The sequence below is a fragment of the Protobothrops mucrosquamatus genome, unplaced genomic scaffold (genome assembly GCF_001527695.2).
Source record: "Protobothrops mucrosquamatus isolate PMUCROS unplaced genomic scaffold, P.Mucros_1.0 scaffold1337, whole genome shotgun sequence".
Classification (NCBI taxonomy): Eukaryota; Metazoa; Chordata; class Lepidosauria; order Squamata; family Viperidae; genus Protobothrops; species Protobothrops mucrosquamatus.
This window is the reverse complement of record NW_015387535.1, coordinates 488,760-509,015: the sequence shown is the minus strand read 5'-3', so window position 1 is coordinate 509,015 and position 20,256 is coordinate 488,760. Positions and strand designations below refer to the sequence as shown.

The following is a 20,256-nucleotide window of genomic DNA, read 5'->3' as shown; positions in this document are numbered from 1 at the left end:
CTGCAGACCACACTGTGGCTACAAGGAAAAGGGCCCCCCGCTGAACATGGCTTACCAAATAAGCAAGACCCTCAAGAGAACCCCCAGAATGCAGACTCTCCCCTAATGGGAAAGGTGGAAGAATATAACTGCAGAGTCAGAGAGAATCCCAGGGATGTCAAAGCATGGATGGATTTGGTTTCTTTTCAGGTAGGCATGAATGTGCTAAACATTTAAAGTTGCAATGTAAAATGATGACCAAAGGTGATTATTTGAGAGGAGCAGATTGGAATATTTTGGAATATTCTCCACGTATTTTAATGAAACGCCCATTTCCCCCCTAATGTTGAGGATTTGCATTGTATGTTTAGAAGGCCAGGTCTCAGAAATTGACAGGTGCTTAGTATGCTGTCAGTGCAGTTTTCTACCAGTTCCTGCATTGCTTTGCCACTCTTTATCTTCTGTGGAAAAAAAGAGGATATGGGTGTTTGTTAACGTGCCAATCACTCAGCAATGAGTTGTTGGTAAGTGGTGATGGTGCTGAACCAGGGGTACTTAGGACTGGCCCTCAAAGTTCCACCCATCACAGCATCCCCTAGTCACATGTGTGTGATTAAGATGCTTGCGCTTATGATGGTTACAATGTGCCACAGTCACGTGATTACCATTTGTGACCTTCCCTGCCAGCTTTCCACTAATAGAGTCAACGGAGAAGCGGCAGGGAAGGTTGCAAGTCATTCTGGTAAAGACCTCCCAGCCATTCTGCACTCACAGTTTCCATACTGTCCACCCTCAGCCTTCCTGCCCTCATGTCATCACAGACCAGGCTATCTGTCCCCTGGCTTTCCTGTGCTCACTCCTGCAATGGGCCTCTCCCATCTCCCTGAAACACACTCTGCAGCACCCCCCTGCTCCTTACCTGAGATGCCCACCGCTTCCTACTTAACAACCCACTTGTCTTGGGGTTATGATAGCAACTGGGACTGCCAGGGTTGTTGTCGCTAAGTGGTGTGTGGCTAAGCATGACACGTTTAAGAACCACATCGCTTAGCGATAGTAATCCCACGCCCAATTGTCCTTGTAACCCAAGGACTCCCTGTATGAAGAAATATAAAATTAATAAGCTTCAAGTATATTTCTTTAAAAGTCAAATGGCCGCTTGGAATGTAACCAAGAGAACCAGACTGAATTGGCCTGCACAGATTGGAAGGAGGGGATTAAGCAGCCCTGTGCATCTGCCTTGGCTGTTGATTTCACTTCCTCCAGTGCCCAAAAGTTTTGATCGTCAACCTAACCGACACCCTAAAAGGTTTCCTACAAGTTAAGGTAAAGTCAAAATGAAGTTTATATGGAATATAAGAAAAAACAAGGAAAATAAAAATTCCTACTCGAGTACTCTGTAGGATCAACAATACGGTAGTCACTCCCTCTTGCCCTTTACTCTTTCTTTAGTAGGTTCGATTATGACCTCTAGAAGCTGGCCATTTTGGAAAGAGCAATAGAAAACAACCCAAATGAAGTGGACCTGAAACTAGCACGGCTAAAACTTTGCATAGAATTCTGGGAGCCGTCTGCTGTGGTGAAGGAATGGCAAAAGTTGATTTTCTTGCACCCAAACAACCCAGCCCTGTGGCAGAAATACCTCTTATTCTGCCAAAGTCAGTTCAGCACCTTTACTGTCTCCAAAACACATGGCTGTTACGGAAAGTGCCTGAGCACATTATCAGCTGTGCATGATGGCAGTATGCTATCCCATCCCGAACTGCCAGGCACAGAGGAGGCCATGCTAGGTAAGAGGGCATTTGAGATTCTTTGGCCTTTTAAAAGACCAATCCCCTCTCCTGTCATGACATGTTTTGGTCTTTGGGGACTTGCTTATGAGGCAGGATGATAATGGTGATGATGATGGTGGTGGTGATGATGATGATGATCAGATCTCATCTCAGTTTTTGGTTTGCATAGATCATGGTTGATTCTCATTGGCTGTTTTGGGGGTCCAGTTTCCTCTTTTCTTTTTTTTCTTGTTTTGTGATCCTTTATAAATCAAGTTGTTTTTGTAGACAATGCTACAGCTGATACAAACTTTATTTATGAAACTCATGACTCAATCGAAAACATATTTTCCAATATGAGGGGTGGTGGGGAAAAATGTGAAAAAAACATAAATAAAAACATGTTTTGAATCATAGCCAAATTGTCCTTTTGATCTAAAAATCCCCTGCGATTGCTTTTTCAACACAGATCTCAAGTAATCTAATCTCTTTAGAGAGACTTTAATACATGACAGTTTCTGCTGTATTATGGGATCACTAATAATGATCTTGCCCTTGGCAGAAATCCTTAAATAAGCCTGCCTGCTCAGCCGAAAGAGTTGTCCCCCTGAATCCTGCAGACTCTTCTTTTGTTCTAGCCTTCCAGTTTGGCAGTTGGGCTGTAAGATTCATAATCTCTTCACAGCATTGCTATTTGCCAACCTGGTTAATAGTTGTGGGAATTCATACTTCACGCATGGAAGATGCTATGTTGGGAAAGGTTGTGCATATATGTATAAAAAATGGACCCACTAGAAGCCAGGGGTCCCTCTGTTGGGAGTTTGTTGACCTTGGACTGGAGTGTTGGACTACTAGAGTTCCAATCACCCTCAGTATTCCCAGTGCTGCACTAGCTGGAGTTGACAAGAATTATGGTGTAATAGTTCCTGGAGGCCTCAGATCAGGGAAGCTGGGCTGGCTATTTTTGATATCAGTGAACATAGTTGAAAGATGAGCTTGTTGTTAGGTTAGCAGCAGTATTTAAAAATACTTTCAGGTACCCAACTGAATCCTTTCTTCTGTGAACTTTTATTTCTTTTTGAGAAATACATTGGGTTCAATCTCAACAGTATTTGCCAGGCCTGGAGTAAATTAATTTTAACACAGTATTAAAGTTGGTAGACATTCCCAGATGGGCAAGTGTTAGAAAAAATGCTATTGGGTGCCAGAATTAATGAGGGCTCCTTTTTAATGAGGAGTAGATCTCGCCTGACAGTCTCATTTATTGATTAAGAATATCGAGCCGTTGTCAGTCATTTATAACCATATAGTTTTTTAAAAAAATCTTGTTAAGAAAATACATCAGACTTTAAATGAGTGTCTTTCAACAGGGGATGATGAAGAAAGTTAAACTGAAAGCTTCTGCCACTTAGTGGTTATTTCTTTCATTGCCTGTCATAGTGACTACCTGTCAGAAAGGAACACAGTGGAAGTTGGATGCTTCAGAAAGTTGTTTAGGTGCAGTCACTACTGAGTTGATCCTACTTGGCTTTATTGTCAGAAGACAAGACTCGCTGTCTCAGTAACTCCGTGACTTGACATTTGGCTTGTATGCACATGGCCACGAGCACAATCCCACTCATTGTGTCATCTGGCTGAAACAACTTTTATCTTTGGGACCTATGATGAGTTGCTATAACTTTGAATGAGTTACAAAAATTGCCTGATATGGAAGGAGGTAGCTTCTTCTGTTCCTAAGTTTTAATTCAACCATTTTTTCCTCCATTTCTAATATATCAGACATAAAAGTTTTTTATGTTTTCAAATGACAAGATTTTTAATTTAAAAATAAAATAAAATAGAAAATATGCATAATGTGCAGTTGGCTATATACCTACTTGCATTCCAAAATATTCCTGGTTGCATTCATGAATTTGACTTCTATTCTCAAAAAAGTTACTTCTGTTTGCAGTTTTGTAAAATCTTGAAGCATTTAAGTTCGACGGAACCGAAAGAAAACAATGCTTAATCCTGTTTGGCAACCTTGATTTCTTTTTAAAAAAATATTAGTGGTTACGCGTTTTCATTTTTTAATGTGGTTGTAATTCAAACTCTGGGACTTAACTAGTAGAGATGTGGTAATAAATAACAAAAAAGGAAATTGTCATCTGTATCTGAACAGCTGTTACATAAAATGTTGTTTCTTTTTCTCCCAAGCCATTTTTCTTCAACAGTGCCATTTCCTTAGGCAGGCTGGTCACTCAGAAAAAGCTGTGTCCCTATTCCAAGCCCTGCTTGACTTTACCTTTTTTAAACCAGATAATGTCAAGGACTTGCCAACAAGAGGACAGGTAAAAACTAGCCTCTTCATTCCTTCCAATTTCTCCCTCCCCAGCTAACATACTTAAAACAAGCTATTAACCTGACAAATGTATGAACTCAGCAGATGATTTCTAATACCAAGAGGTCATGCTATTGCTTTGCTCTATGTTTTCTTTGTTCCATGAACATATACATAGGAATGCATGATTTATATAGTAAACTACTGATCTTGCTGGATGTCCTTAATTAGCCCCGATTTGCTCCTTGAACTAGAAAACATGTTAATGTTGGAAATAATTTAGACTGTGTGCCATGGACCGTACGATCATGAATTGCTTTGCTCAGTAGTTGTGCAACCTGAGAAGCCTAGACCAGTGATGGCGAACCTTTTAGAGACCGAGTGCCCAAACTGCAACCCAAAACCCACTTATGCATCGTCGGGTGCCTGGTGGGCATGGCCCATTGGGTGGGTGTGGCCCATTGGGTGGGCGTGGCCCATTGGGTGGGCATGGCTGCAGTGGTAACAGCAGACTGGGTGGGACTAAAAAGTTCAATCAATTAATTCCAACTTTGCAAGATTTTTTTTCCCACGAGAAGTTGGAATTGACTGATTGATTGAACCTTTTTTTTTTTTGCACATGGCGGCAGAGGCCTAAAGCGAAAAGGTTTTATAAAACCCAGCTGAAGGCCTAGAACTGGGGCGACGGCGCACGTGCCCACAGAGAGAGCTCTGAGTGCTGCCTCTGGCACCCGTGCCATAGGTTCGCCACCACTGGCCTAGACCAAATGGACTTGCACTTTGCAAATGGGTCGTGCCCTATGGCTCATGGATCTGGGAAGGAATTAGAATCTGCACCTCACCATCTTGTAGGATGGAGACTTTGCTTAGTAATAAATAGCCTAAATAAGTGAATGCAATTTTGCAGTTATCTTTTATGCATTTTAGGGTTATTTTTTATTTATAGTTTAAATGCCAACGAGGCGGAGTTTCAAATATATTAGTGATTGGCATATTTTCATCACCAAACTAGAACAATGAAATAAAGACCAAAAAAGAAATATCACAAAGATGTAACACTTTAATTGTATTAATCCTTTGGTTTCTGTATTGGTTTTTATTTCTTGAGGTAAGGAGTGATTACAATGCTTTATTGTCATGGTAACTCAGAAACTGAAAAATTGAAGGTTATATAAGCTAAGCAATTCTAAAATCATTTTTCAATTAGGAATTGATTCAAGACTTAAAGTGGCTTCTAACCAGAATACCAGTGTGGATAACACAGTTAATACAAATTTCTGTTTATGTCTTGGAACAGAAATGTTTCTTTTATGTGAAGAGTATAAGTAATAATGTCCCAAGTCTCTATCTTGTCTTAGCCATAACTCATTAGCTTGGCTTGTTCAACAACTAAGCAGTTGTTTACTGTTATGTAACAAGGCTGGGATTTGCCATCCACAAAGGATGAGGATCGGAAGCATCTGCTTTTTTGCCACACCATGATTTACCTTTACATTTAGAAATGGCAAGCTATTAGTTTTTTAAAACTTTCCAGGATCAATGGTTGGTTTAATTCTATAAACCTATATTATTATAAATTTGTCAGGAATCCCAGTACAGACATAAAGACACATTTGATTGCTTTAATTCAGAATATGAGTGCTACCAAGTTCTGGTTCCTTTCTCAGGGCTGAACAGTGGATGAAAAGCAGGAGTAATTTTGGAATACAGGTATATGGCTCATTGCTCTAGTTATGTAACATTTTTTATGGTTTAGCTGATGTACTGGATGACTTTAAGTAGCCTCATAACTAGAATTTTCATTTGCACATTAAATTTGATGTTTGAATCGTCTTACAAATCTACTTTTTTTTGTTAGAACTTTAGCATTGTCCTTTTCTATCCTCCCCTCCCCCTTTTGTTCACTCAGCTCTGGTTAAAACCTGCTTTGTGTAAAAAAAACAAATTGGCTAGTATTACACTTACTTCAAAATAAAGAGCTTTCATCATTTTCATTTCTGCCAACAATTGAGATGAAATGCATGCTGGCTGGCAAATTCTTTATGTTCAAGACCCAAGTCTGGAAGGCACCTAAATCAGAAAAGACTGCTAGAGAAGCCATTAGTCTTTAAAGTAACCTGGTCTTGGACCATAGAATTCTCTTTCCATTACTCCAACCTTGACCAAACTGACTAATAATTCTTGAGTCCAAGATAAATAGTCGTCCCTAAGTTAGAGAAGGTATTTGTTTATTTGTTTGTTTGTTTGTTATGTGTTCATTTATTTCCTTCCTTTATTATTCTATTGTTTGTGTGACCTGTCCTTTTATTTATATTTAGACAATTATAAATAGCTGAGAACCAGTTTGGTTCAGTGGTTAAGACACCAGACTAAAAATCAGGAGACTGTGAATTCTAGTGTGACCTTAGGCATGATAGCCAGTTGAGTGACTTTGGACAAGTTAGGCTTGGATAACAAAAAAAGAAAAGAAAAAAAAGCAGACTCTGCACTTATGGGGAAAATGCTAGCAAGAAAAATAATATGTGTAGATATTAATCAAATAAATATTAATTTAGCATTTAAGCAATTTTAATGCAATTAATCAATTGTTTAAGGTTATATAGTTTGTATATATGGATCGTGCAGTTTTGAAAAAGAAAACAAGCTTTAAAAAAAAAAAAAGTAATAGGAACATATGTGGCAGCATTAATCATCTTTAGAAGACATTTTCCCTAACTTTTTAAATAACTTATTCTAAAAATTTATATTAAAAATCCCAGCCATTTAATGGAATATTTAATGGGAGATATTATAAGAACATTTTAAAGTGATTAATGAATTTTGAAATCTTGCTTAAAGTAATTCAGTTATAATTTCGTGTATTTATTCATTTTTCATCCCCAATTCCAGAGGGAATTCTTTGAACCTTTTTGGGACAGTGGAGAGCCTCGAATTGGAGAAAAAGGAGCTAAAGGTTGGAAGGCCTGGATGCATCAACAAGAGAAGGGTGGTTGGGTGGTCATCAATCCACCTGGTAAATATTTTGCATTTCAGATTTGAGAGTTGCTAGGGCATGTTATAAAGTCACACTCCTCCGTTGGTTCTGGTTTCCCCAAAAGAAATAGATAATTTGTGAAATGTCTGCACTGCCTTCGTCACACTGATATGATTCATTATGTCCACAAGTTAGAACACTGTTTTCCAGTTCTTTGCTTTCTGGATTTAATGAATTATAAATCCATTTTACATCAGCCAGTAAAGATACTGTCTGGCTTATTGAAGAAAAATGGGAGTTGTACTTCAATATTTCCGAAGGCATTAGTTAAGTTAGGCTAAGCTGAAAAATAGCTTGCAATCATCTTGTGGAGCCTAAGAAGAAATACGTTTTTCAGTCCCAAAGGATGGTTTGAAAAACAAAAAGGTTGCCCGCATTTCTTTGTTTTTCAGTGTCCTTCTGATTTTAGTGAGGATTGGGTTATATAAATTGCTTTGGACAGGCAGAAGCCCTTAGATTATTAAAATGAACATAAAGGTTCTGGCACAATTAACACTTTTAGTAGTAACATTTATTCAGCTTGTGAATGACAGGTATATGAACATGTAGGGAGTTGGAGGATTAAGTTTCTTTGTTTCTTGGCATTTATTTGGTAAAGGACAAGATACTCATTGATTATGAACAGTGAGCATTTGTTTTACTGTAATCTTGATTTTGTTGTTGTTCTTAAGTCAGTGTAGACTCCTGGCAACTGCCTGGACAAATTGCTGCAGTTTTCTTGGCAACATTTCAGAAGAGATTTGCCATTGCCTGTTTCCTAGGGCTGAGAGAGAGGACTGGTTTTGTGCCTCAGGCGGGACTGGAACTCATTGTATCCTGGTTTCTACCCTGGTGCCTTAACCACTAGAGCAAACTGGCTTTTTTTGACCCTGAAAGGCTGCTGGAATTGGGTATGTCTAGTTTAATGAAGAGAAGGACGAGGGGGGACATGATAGCAGTGTTCCAATATCTCAGGGGCTGCCACAAAGAAGAGGGAGTCAAGCTGTTTTCCAAGGCGCCTGAAGGCAGGACAAGAAGCAACGGGTGGAAACTAACCAAAGAGAGAAGCAACCTAGAACTAAGGAGAAACTTCCTGACAGTTAGAANTGAATGCTCCAACACTGGAGGTTTTTAAGAAGAGACTGGACAGCCATTTGTCCGAAATGGTATAGGGTTTCCTGCCTGAGCAGGGGGTTGGACTAGATGACCTCCAAGGTCCCTTCCAACTTTATTATTATTATTATTATTATTATTATTATTATTATTATTATTATTATTATTATTATTATTATTATTATTATTATTACTTCCATCTATTTAAAATTTACTGTATAAATATTTTTGCTTTTTCTTGCCATTCTTTTTTAAAGATGTGAAGTAATTCAAAACATATTCTTCTTCTCTAAGAATATTCTTCTTATTTAGGTAATCTTATCATTCTCATTGTGCATTTGGCATCCTGTCTTTAAACGGTGGTCATTCTATGGGAAATTCAAGGATGTTGAAGATTGAACTTGCATGCACCCTCATCCTTCTCAGTCTTTAGTTATTATGAGCAAGGCTTGGCCATCTTACAACAAGTTTTTTTTTTAATTTGAAATAAACTTTTTAGAATTTGCATATCCAGCTGCAATTTTGAAAAGTTCATTAATGTGATTTTAAATAGATGAAGATGAGGAAGATGAAGAGGATGAAGAAGAAATAAAGGATAGATCTCTACCAAAGTGGCAAAACTGGCTTCATATTGAACGTTCCCGGGAAGCAAAGCACTGGATGCCCTGGCGTCCAGAAAAAAACAACAAACAGTCATCAGAAGATTGTGAAGATCCAGAGAGGCAGGTTGGTATGATGCAATATGACCAATGTTTATTTTAAGAGAAGCTTTTTTATGGTGCTAGTGGACACACCTGAGTCAAAGATGGAAGCTGACATTATATAACTACTTACAACTGCTTCTAGGAAGATGTGGGCTGGGCAAATCTTCAAAAACTCATGCCTTTCATGGAAAATGTGGAGTATCAGTTCCCGTATTTAAATGTTTTTGTTTAAAATTAATTCCTTACATAACGGCACTTTTATATGTTTCATAGGTCTTATTTGATGACCTTGGACCATCATTGATAAGACTTTCCAGCCCTGAACTTCAGTTTCAACTCCTTTCCTCATTTTTGCAATTCTTAGGAGTTCCATGCAGCTGTAGACTTTTGCTTTCTTCCTTCTATATAGCAATGGATGAAAATAACTTATTTGACAACGGATATAACAACCAAGGAATTCTGACTTCTTTGGATATGCCTCTTTTTGGAGTCAGTAATATTGGTCATATGGACTCAGTGGTCCAAGGAGAGAAGCATGTGACGCACTCTAAGGAAGGAGAACAATTTATTCAGAATCTTTTCCATATGATGCTGCCCTTATTTTCAGGCAAAGACAGGTCTAACCTATGCATTTTTTGGCTTCAGTATGAAATCGCTAAGGTAATGTACTTTCTCTTGTCTAATACAGATAGCAGACCAAATGTACACATTATATCTACAAATCTGTTTTTAAAATTGACAATTCTGGATAGAAAAGAATATCCAATATAACTTAATATTCAACATCTCAGCACATGCTACGGTGGTTTGTGAATGGGATGTTCTGGATGTGGGTTTAGAGTAGTGATGAATGCAGAGGTTGTGTAGAACAGTTGTCTCCAACCTTTGTGGCTTGGCAGCCTGACGGGGGGGGGGGGAGAGGGGTGCATGTGTGTGTGTTTGAGCGCTCATACAGCTCCACTCACGCAAGAGAGAAGAGAAGCCTTTGGGGCACGGTCCCAGCTTCTCCTCGCCAAAACCTTTTGCAAAGCAGGAGAGGCCTGAAGCAGTGCAAAATTGCTCCCTCAAAGCCTTTCATCCATTTGCAGAAGTTTTTGGCATGGAGAAGAGAAGCCTTTGGGGGCATGATTGTGTTCCTTCAGACTCACCGAGGTTGCCTGATGCCCCAAAAGCAGATAGGGTGTCCTGTGCAGGCAGCCTCGGTGAGTCAGCGAAGCTGAGCAGGGTGTGTTCGTACTGTTCAGTCTCTGCTCTCACCACTCTGTTTTTGGAGCAGAGGGAGCAGGCAACTTGGCAACCCAGTTGGGGGAAGGAGAGGGGAACTGGGCCAGACTAGCAATGGGCCAGCATGCATGCGCAGCTCCGCTCACACAAGAGAGAAGCTTTTACGTGAGTGGGGCTGCACGCACGCTGGTCCACCACTCACATGGCCCAGTTGCAAATAGGCCACAGCCTGATAGTGGGCTGTGGCCCACAGGTTGGGGACCCCTGGTGCAGAACATTTGTAAAAATACAAAAAGTATATATAGATAGCAAACATATATAGCTGTTGATTGGTGGATCTAGCTAGAAGTGTATAAAAATAAATAAAATTTTGTATTGTATACAAAGTACACTACATTTTCTTTAAGCTGTTTCTTCATTTGATTGTGTTGACTTTGCAGGTCACTCAGTATTTGAAAATGGGAAAGAAAAAGAAACTAAAATTGCAAGGCAAGAAAAGCAAAAAATTAGCTAAAAATCTTCTTAAGGCACCTGACAACAGAAATAATGTTTCCCTTTGGCAACTGTATGCTTACCTAGAGTGGCTACTTGGCAATATAGAAGATGCTAGAAAAGTTTTTGATACATCTTTGGGGATGTCTGGAATTAGTGGAATCCAAAACCCCCAATTCTGTCATCTTAGCCTTCTTTATGCTAAACTGGAAACGGAATTGCTAGTAAATCTAGAAGGAGCTGTAGAATCACGCGCAACTCACATATTGACCAAATTGACTGAAAGGGGACATTATGTTCCTTATCATGGACAAGTATCATCAGTGAATGTTTTGAAAGCTCGGAAAACATATGAGCACCTACTTCAAGATTGTTTAACTGAAAGCCTCACTTCTGATCAAGAACATGCTAGTGATTCCAGCCATCTGACTGGTTTGGTTGGCTGCTACGCTCTTTTCCAGTATTTAACTCTTGGGATTGACTCTGCAATGTCAGTATACTGTCAGGTTTCTCAAAAGCTGAAAGACAAGGATCCTGGAGAAAGGCTTAGTGGTCAACATTTCACCATGCCTCTTGAAGCCCTCTCCCTCATGCATGTAAGCTTGCTCAGGTTCCACATGAAAATCAATGTGTATCCTTTGAGTCCTCTTCGTGAAGTACTGTTAGAGGTTTTGAGGAGACATCCCAGCAACCAGTCTTTTTGGAAGGCATACATCCAGATCCAAACCAAGTCTCACAATGCTAGCAAAGCCCGTCGTTTTTTTGATGCGGTTACAAGAACTACACAATCACTGGAGCCTTGGCTGTTTGCAATCCAAGTGGAGCAAATGAGGAAAAACCTAATTGAAAGTGTCCAGAGGTAATATCATCTCTATAACAATGGTCAGGTCAGTTGGAGAGCTATGCATGAAATTGAAAAGGTTTATGTTTTGAACAGGAAACAACCACGTTGTGGCAGCCAGCCATTCCAGATAGGAAGACTGAACCTAAGCAACCATAGCATTTTGATTGTTCCCAGTTTCAGCCATGACAAATTCTGGAAAGGTTTTATCAGTAAATAGAACAATGCTATTGAGTTTATCCTCTCTCTATTTCTGTTCTGCCACCACTGTCATCCTTGAATTCAAGCAGAATTTATCCATTCACCTAGCCCTGGGATGGTCAGGTCTATTGGATATGCCACACTTGAATCCAATGCAGTGGCACCCAGAGGGAGATGAGCAGTGTATGGGCAAGCACAGGAGAGGATGGCACATGTTGGCTCTAGCATATCCAATTGGTACGATTTATCTAATTGGTCCAGCCAGCAGTTCTGTTCTTACCTTTGTTTAGTTGCATCATGATAATGATGATGATGATGATGATGATGGAAGGGACCTTGGAGGTCATGTAGTCCAACTACCTGCTCAGGCAGGAAACCCTATACCATTTCAGACAAATGTTTGTCCAGTCTCTTCTTAATAACTTCCAGTGTTGGACCATTTACATCTTTTGGAGGCAGGTTGTTCCACTCATTAATTGTTCTAACTGTCAGGAAATTTCTCCTTAGTTCTAGGTTGCTTCTCTCTTTGGTTAGTTTCCATCCATTGCCTCTTGTCCTGACTTCAGGTGCTTTGAAGAATAGCTTGACCCCCTCTTCTTTGTGGCAGCCCCTAAGATATTGGAACACTGCTATCGTGTCACCCCTCTTTCTTCTTTTCATTAAACTAGACATACCCAATTCCAGCAACCGTTCCTTATATGTTTTAGCCTCCAGTCCCCTGATCATCTTTGTTTTTCTTCTCTGTACTCTTTCTAGAGTCTCAACATCTTTTTTACATCGTGGTGACCAAAACTGGATGCAGTATTCCAAGTGTGGCCTTACCAAGGCATTGTAAAGTAGTATTAATACTTCACGTGATCTTGATTCTATCCCTGTATTAATGCAGCCTAGCACTGTGTTGGCTTTTTTGGCAGCTGCATTGCACTTAGTTGTCTTTCTTTCTCTTATTAGCTGGTGACTAGCTTTTCCCCCACTCCAGTCATTGCCAAAAAAAATTATTATAAATACAAAATTAAAGTATGAATATGAAATTCATATTCATATTCATATGAAAACTAAATGTTAAAAATAAAGTTAGATATCCTATGCAGTTTATCTTGGAGCCCTCAGGAGAACCTTAGTCACATGGACTCATGCTGTCCAGTTTTTCCTGTGTGCTGATGAAGACTCTTGATTCTCCTGTGACGTTCAGTTTTTGCTTTTCTTCAGGGAGCCGACTGGAGATGTGTATGCAACGATTCCTGAAATTGGGTTAACAAATCGAATCAAAGCTTTATTTGAACATGCGATTCAGACTGAAAATGGTGCTCATTGCCCGTTGCTCTGGAGGTTGTATATATGCTTCATGGTGAGTGCATCATCATTTGCCTTACATTCTCTAATCCTGTAGGTAATCTCTGAATGTATTATTGGTTAAAAGCTTTTAGAATAGTACATTTTACAATTGGTTTTATGCCTATGAGTGCAGTGGAAGTATATGGACTGCAAGATCACTGTAGAAACTAGTTTATGTATCAAATATATCTGCTTTGATGTTTTGTCTCATCTTTATTAAAGTAAGGTAAGGGAGCCTGGAGGGGGGGGGCAGGCGATGGCTTAGTAGTTAAAGACACTAAGTTTGTCAGCTAGAAATCCCAAGCGCCATGGGATGGAGTGAGCTCCCATTACTTGCCCCAGCTCCTGCCAACCTAGTAGTTCGAAAGCATGCAAATGTGAGTAGATAAATAGGTACCACTTCAGTGGGAAAGTAACAGCGTTCTGTGTGCCTTGGCCTATAGCAGTGATGGCGAACCTTTTAGAGACCGAGTGCCCAAACTGCAACCCAAAACCCACTTATGCATCGTCGGGTGCCGGGTGGGTGTGGCCCATTGGGTAGGTGTGGCCCATTGGGTGGGTGTGGCTGCAGTGGTAACAGCAGACTGGGTGGAACTAAAAAGTTCAATCAATCAATTCCAACTTCGCAAGATCTTTTTTTTCCCCACGAGAAGTTGAAATTGACTGATTGATTGAACCTTTTTTTTTTGTACACGGTGGCAGAGGCCTAAAGGGAAAAGGTTTTATAAAACCCAGCTGAAGGCCTAGGACTGGGGCGACGGCATGCGTGCCCACAGAAAGGGCTCTGAGTGCCGCCTCTGGCACCCGTGCCATAGGTTCACCACCACTGGCCTATGGTCATGCTGGCTACATGACCGACCAAATATCTTTGGATAATGCTGGCCCCTTCAGCTAAGAAACAGAGATGAGCATTGCCCCGTAGAGTCAAAAACGACTGGATAGGGGAAACCTTTACCTTTAAGTGAGTCTGTAATTTTCCATTAACTTCCCATATTGTTCCTAGACCTAGAGGCACATTGTCAGGAGGAAGGTTAATTGTAAAAAGAAAAAGAAAATGAGATTTCCTCATCTTTGAAAGCAAATATTGGACTGTCATTTTATTTATGTACTTATACAGTAGTGAGATTTGTACATTCTTCCCCAATCCGATGCATTTCAAAATGTATCAGAGATCAGTTCCAGTAATTGATAGGGCGGGGATGGGTAATCTGTGGGCCCTGTGCAGCCTTCCTCAGCACCCCAAAATTTGGCTGCCCAAATCACAATTTCAGCTGTGCAATATTTGTTTTAAATTTACGTGTAGAAATGAGGATCTGGCCTTTCACTCTCGTTTTCTTCCTTTACCCAAATGTAGCTATTTTGTGGCCCAATTTCAGCCTTCAATTGTTTTAAGTTGGGATAGGATAAACCATCCCATCCTTTTAGAACCTTCAGAGATTCTCAAAATGACAATTTAGATTTGTATTTTGGGGAGTAGGATTTGGGCGATCTTAAAAGTGGTTATGTGGGAGTTTTGCTTTCTCCCAGAGGCTTCCTAATCCACACTTAAAATCCTGGATGGAGGGGGGGAACAGCATAAAAGTTCACTCTGGTTCTTGATGCTATTGTGAGATTATCTCCTACTACACCCATTTGGAAGATGAGGAAGTTGAATTGCATCCCTTGCCCCAACTGCTATCAGGCCAGAGAAGGCTTTGAAGTGCAATTCATTACGATACGAATGAGTCTTAGCAAACAGATGGTTTTCTTCTCTTTTTTTCTGGGCCAGCTGCATGGACCATTTTGAAAAGTTTTGCTTTCCTTTTGTTGACCACAACTTATTATGTCCATCCATTTCTTGTTTATCTCTAAGTTAAAAAAAATATACTGTAATTCATATATTTTCTAAACGCTTGCCCTTTTAAAATGCAGCTTTTCTGTTCCCTTTTCAGGTTTCTTTGGGAGATAAAGCAAAAAGTAAAGGTGTATTTTACAGAGCTCTTCAAAACTGTCCCTGGGCAAAAGTAGGTTTCATTAATTTGTAATAATGATACTTTTTTTTTGTTTCAAAACTACCACTTTTATGTTTAATTGATTTGAAGTTCTTCGTTGTGACTACCCAGAATTGTTGAGTCAGGGAGCATACAAGTTTAATAAATTATTTTGTACTTGTTCTTTTATTAAATGGAACTAGGTCTCATTTATCACAGCACTGTCGTGAATTGATAATTCTTTATTGACCTCTGTATTTATAGGTGTTATATATGGATGCTGTAGAATACTTTCCAGATGAGCTGCAAGAGTTCCTTGATCTAATGGCTGAGAAAGAGCTACGAGTACGGGTACCAATAGAAGAATTGGAATTGCTGCTTGAAGACTGAAGAAAGCTATGAAGACAAACCATCAGCTCGTTGGTTTAATGAGCCTCCAATATAGTTTTACAGGGAGAAATGGCTAATTTAGCATCTGTAAAAATGTATAGAATAAGGGTCTATTTTTTTATCCAAACATGTACGTTAAGTGTAGGTATGGGTAAGGCTTTTAATTAGTACTTGTAACTGCCTCACTGATAAAAACACTAGTCCAGATATATAAGTCAAATATATCTAGGATAAAGTGCAGTTGAATAGGAAGTTGTTTGCTTCAGTTAGGTCTGATCTTATGGATGACTGTTTATTCAAGATTGAAACACCTTTGAATTATACAGATTGAGTTTAAACTCATAGAATATGCAGCAATTTGACAGTTTAGAAGAAATATTTAATTAATGAAGGCATATGTAACTGAATTTTTACCAGTTTATTGTGACAAAAGGTCAGATGAAAGGTAAATATCTTTGTAAAAGTAATTAATTATATATAAAAGGTCTATTGGAATGTGGAATCTTTTAAAAATGTTTTGCGTTTTGATTTGTCCCTTCATTACTGCATTGAAATTTACTGTTCATTGACTTACCAGAAGACAAATTGGACTTTCTAATAATACTATATGGAACAGTTGCAATTAGCTTATATAGACTGCTGCTGAAATAGGTTGAAATAACAAAAATTAAAGCAAAGCATGCATATGGATTCTCAAATTTAAGGCTTTCCCCTTTAGAATTATATATCTGTCTTCTTAGCCAATGGTTACAAGTTTTAAAAAACTAGAAATGTAGCAAAGCTAATCATAATGGGATAGAACTCTGAAAGTTTGCAGGGAGGGACATGTTAGAAATGCAGTCGCTAGTATTGCACTGATTAGGGCTTTCATTCAGTGTTTCTGTGCACTGCTGATGTAAGTAGATTCTAGTTTATATTAAAGCAATGTTTGCTGTAGTGGCATGGAGCTGTGGTGGTACAGTGATTAGAATGCAGTATTGCAGACAAACTCTGCCCACAGCCTGGAGTTCGATCCTAACTGGTTGATTCAGCCTTCCATCCTTCCGAGGTTGGTAAAATGAGGACCCAAATTATTGGGGGCAATAGGCTAACATTTGTAAACCACTTAGAGAATGCTATAAAATACTACGCAGCGGCGTAGGTCTAAGTGCTGTTGCTATTGCTATTTACTCACATTAGCAGTGGCTTTCAGTGGCTTGATTTAAAATGTACAAGGGCTTCTTGATTCAACCTAGCCAGAAAGCATTTATAATTTGAAGCGGTACCCAGTGTATTTAGAGATGGTAGGGCTGATGAGCCATATTTGTTCTGGTATAAATTTAAAGTATGGATGTCTCACATAGATAGACTCGGGGCTGAACAAAAAGTCACCATATTAGCTAGTGGCTGGGGAGAAATTGAAAGATTTTGCCACTGCCACTTTCCTAGGGCAGAGAATGAGTGATCAGCCTAAGGCCACCCAGCTGGCTTAATTCCCAATGCAGGACCAGAACACTAACATACACAAACACACACACAAGGAGTTTCTCTCCTTCCCTCCCTCTCTCTATAAGCAGAGTATTTAAAAGTCTGAAGTTTTCCAGAAAAAGGAAATCTGTTCCACATTTTGGACTATTACAGTAGCTTGCTTGTTTCCAGAAGATGAGAGAAGCACAAGGTGCTCAAGGTTAGGGAAATCCAAAAACAACAGTTAATTTGAAGTTAATCCTCCATTACAGCTTTCAACTCAGTGAATAATTCAGGGCAGCTTCAGCCAGCCTATTTTACCTCTGTACAGGTGCTTGTCTGTCCAATGCATGAATGGTAAGCAATGCCAAGTCTTCCCATATTTTGTACAGAGGCTCTGGCCCCTTCAATAACAAGCCTGGGAATTCTTTTTTTTTAAGTCCTACATCACTCCAGTGCAATGGTAAACTTTCACATGCTATTAGAGTCACAGCAGTAATTTCATACACCCAGGCACTGAAACAGCTCTGCTTGGAACCTGCTAAAACATTTGAGTAGATTTTAGATTTATAACCACAATAAAATACGGTGATTGTTCACCGTACTGAAAATAGAAACAAACTGAAACTTTTGGTTAATTATTATTCTGAGAAACAATTTCTGCAAGGTACAATTAAATCTAATTGTACTATGCTGTTGATCGTTGATCTGGTGAAAATATTCAGTCAGGGTGTTATGAGATCTGGTCATAAAACCCTAACTGGGCCACAGAAAAGCCAAAATAGACTTCCTGGTGATGTTATTTTGGGGGAAAGGGAATTTATTTCACCACTAAGGTTTTTTAGAGGGTTCTAGAAAGTACACTCTTGCTTATGAGCATTTTATCTGCTTGGAAAAGTGTTTGCATGATATATTATCATCTGGGCTTTTTGACTTATAAATAATTCATAAAAACCAATCAAACACCTATATTCAAATTAAACTCAAGTTCAGAATTGCATTTGGCACCTATAAATAATTTGGGCTACACATAATAATGGTATTGCCAAAGTTAAACAGTTCAACCTGATCATCTGTATTCACAGCCAAAGAAATTTGAGCACTGAAGAAATCTTGGCCATTTGATCCAGTTACGCTAGTTTAAACTTGGAATGTGTATATCGGCCTATATACATTTTCTACTAATATATGCAAAAATGTTTTTTTTAGCTATTTACCACACTTCTTCTACTCCAGATAAGGCTATTTTAAAATAAGTCATGCTTACAATCACTTTCTGTCTTTAAATAATGGCTATGGGACACCTAGCTTTTCCTGGTAAGATAAGGCTAGGAGCTGGCAAGTTGCAGCAGGCCAGATGTCCTTTTACAAAAATGGAGACTCTAAAGGTGGGTTGAGCAGAGATTCTAGGAGTAGCCCAGTGGAGATCAATGGGTACCATGTTTACCTACCTTTGTACTAGAAGAATGGGTAAATAAAGCTGTGGCCAGGAAGCCCACAATCATATTTGATCTGAAATCTAATTGGCAAAAGAGCACCTATTTATGATTGTCTGCCTGCAATTATACTCTACTGACATTTATTTCTGGGTCCCCATATTGACACAGGCTGCCTTGTTGAGCTTGACATAGTATGAAAGTAACGTAGGTCATATGTGGTTTAAATCATTCATGTCAGCCATGAGAATTCTCCCTCAGGCTTACACCATTCTTCATTCAGAAATGGCATCTGTTATGTTTCATCTACAGTATGAAAGGGGCACGCGTATAACCTCAATTATTTTGAATAATACATACATAACATTGATGCACTAAACAGCCTGCTACACTTAGTTGTACTTTTTTTTTACACTGCTTTTACATTTCCTAAGGGGGGAAAATATCTTATCAATGACGCCCATTATCTTAGTTATTTACTACCAGCAGCAGAGAATTGAACTACCAAGGATTTACTATTCCAATATAGATTTACTATTCATCTAAAGCAGAGTAATTCTACCTGAATTTCAGCTGTTTTATTACAAAACCCATTCCAAGCAAGCATGGTGAAGTAGGAAAGATGGATTTTAAACTACACTCTTTCAATGAAGAAATCAGACTATATACAGTACAGTGAGGAAAAAAATATTTGATCCCCTGCTGATTTTGTACGTTTGCCCACTGACAAAAGTCTATGATCAGTCTATAATTTTAATGGTAGGTTTATTTTAACAGAGACAGAATAACAACAAAAAAATCCAGAAAAATGCATTTCAAAAAGTTATAAGTTGATTTGCATTTTAATGAGTGAAATAAGTACTTGACCCCTTTGCAAAACATGACTTAGTACTTGGTGGCAAAACCCTTGTTGGCCATCACAGTGGTCAGATGTTTCTTGTAGTTGGCCACCAGGTTTGCATGCATCTTGGGTAGGATTTTGTCCCACTCTTCTTTGCAGATCCTCTCCAAGTCATTAAGGTTTTGAGGCTGATGTTTGGCAGCTTGAACCTTCAGCTCCCTCCACAGATTTTCTATGGCATTAAGGTCTGGAGACTGGCTAGGCCACTCCAGGCCTTAATGTGTTTCTTGAGCCACTCCTTTGTTGCCTTGGCCGTGTGTTTTGGGTCATGGCCATGCTGGAATATCCATGGCCCCATCCATCGTCTCTTTGATGTGGTGAAGTTGTCCTGTCCCCTTAGCAGAAAAACACCCTCAAAGCAAAATGTTTCCACCTTCATGTTTGACAGTGGGGATAGTGTTCTTGGGGTCATAGGCAGCATTCCTCCTCCAAACACGGCAAGTAGATGCCAAAGAGCTCAATTTTGGACTCATCTGACCATAACACTTTCCCCCCGTTCTCCTCTGAATCATTCAGATGTTCATTGGCAAACTTCAGACGGGCCTGTACATGTACTTTCTTGATCAGGGGGACCTTGCAGACACTGCAGGATTTCAGTCCTTCATGGCATAGTGTGTTACCAACTGTTTTCGTGACTATGATCCCAGCTGCCTTGAGATCATTGACAAAATCCTCCCATGTAGTTCTGGGCTGAATAATTGCACCAACTGTTGTCACCTTCTCACCAAGTTGCTTGGCGATAGGTCTTGTAGCCCATTCCAGCCTTGGGTAGGTCTACAATCTTGTCCCTGATATCTTTGGACAGCTCTTTGGTCTTGGCCATGGTGGAGAGTTTGGAATCTGATTGCTTCTGTGGACAGGTGTCTTTTATATATATTAGAAACACTCCCTTTAAGAGAGTGCTCCTAATTGCCACTCGTTACCTGTATAAAAGACACCTGGGAGCTAGAAATCTTGCTGATTGATAGGGGATCAAATACTTATTTCACTCATTAAAATGCAGATCAATTTATATCTTTTTTGAAATGTGTTTTTCTGGATTTTTTTGGTGTTATTCTCTCACTGTTAAAATAAACCTACCATTAAAATTATAGACGGATCATTTCTGTCAGTGGGCAA

General features: G+C 39.3%; 1 protein-coding gene across 1 annotated transcript in view; it reads left to right on the top strand.

Moving 5' to 3' along the window:
• Positions 1-15,830, top strand: part of NRDE2 (NRDE-2, necessary for RNA interference, domain containing) — a 27,978-nt gene extending 12,148 nt beyond the window's left edge. Inside the window, exons 6-15 of the mRNA XM_029285141.1 lie at positions 7-189; positions 1,454-1,769; positions 3,948-4,081; positions 6,961-7,084; positions 8,751-8,923; positions 9,175-9,561; positions 10,566-11,476; positions 12,869-13,007; positions 14,926-14,997; positions 15,229-15,830. Of these exons, the coding sequence (XP_029140974.1) occupies positions 7-189; positions 1,454-1,769; positions 3,948-4,081; positions 6,961-7,084; positions 8,751-8,923; positions 9,175-9,561; positions 10,566-11,476; positions 12,869-13,007; positions 14,926-14,997; positions 15,229-15,354 (2,565 nt within the window). The 3' untranslated portion in view covers positions 15,355-15,830. The remainder of the gene's footprint in view (positions 1-6; positions 190-1,453; positions 1,770-3,947; positions 4,082-6,960; positions 7,085-8,750; positions 8,924-9,174; positions 9,562-10,565; positions 11,477-12,868; positions 13,008-14,925; positions 14,998-15,228) is intronic.
• The last annotated feature ends 4,426 nt before the right edge of the window (positions 15,831-20,256 follow it).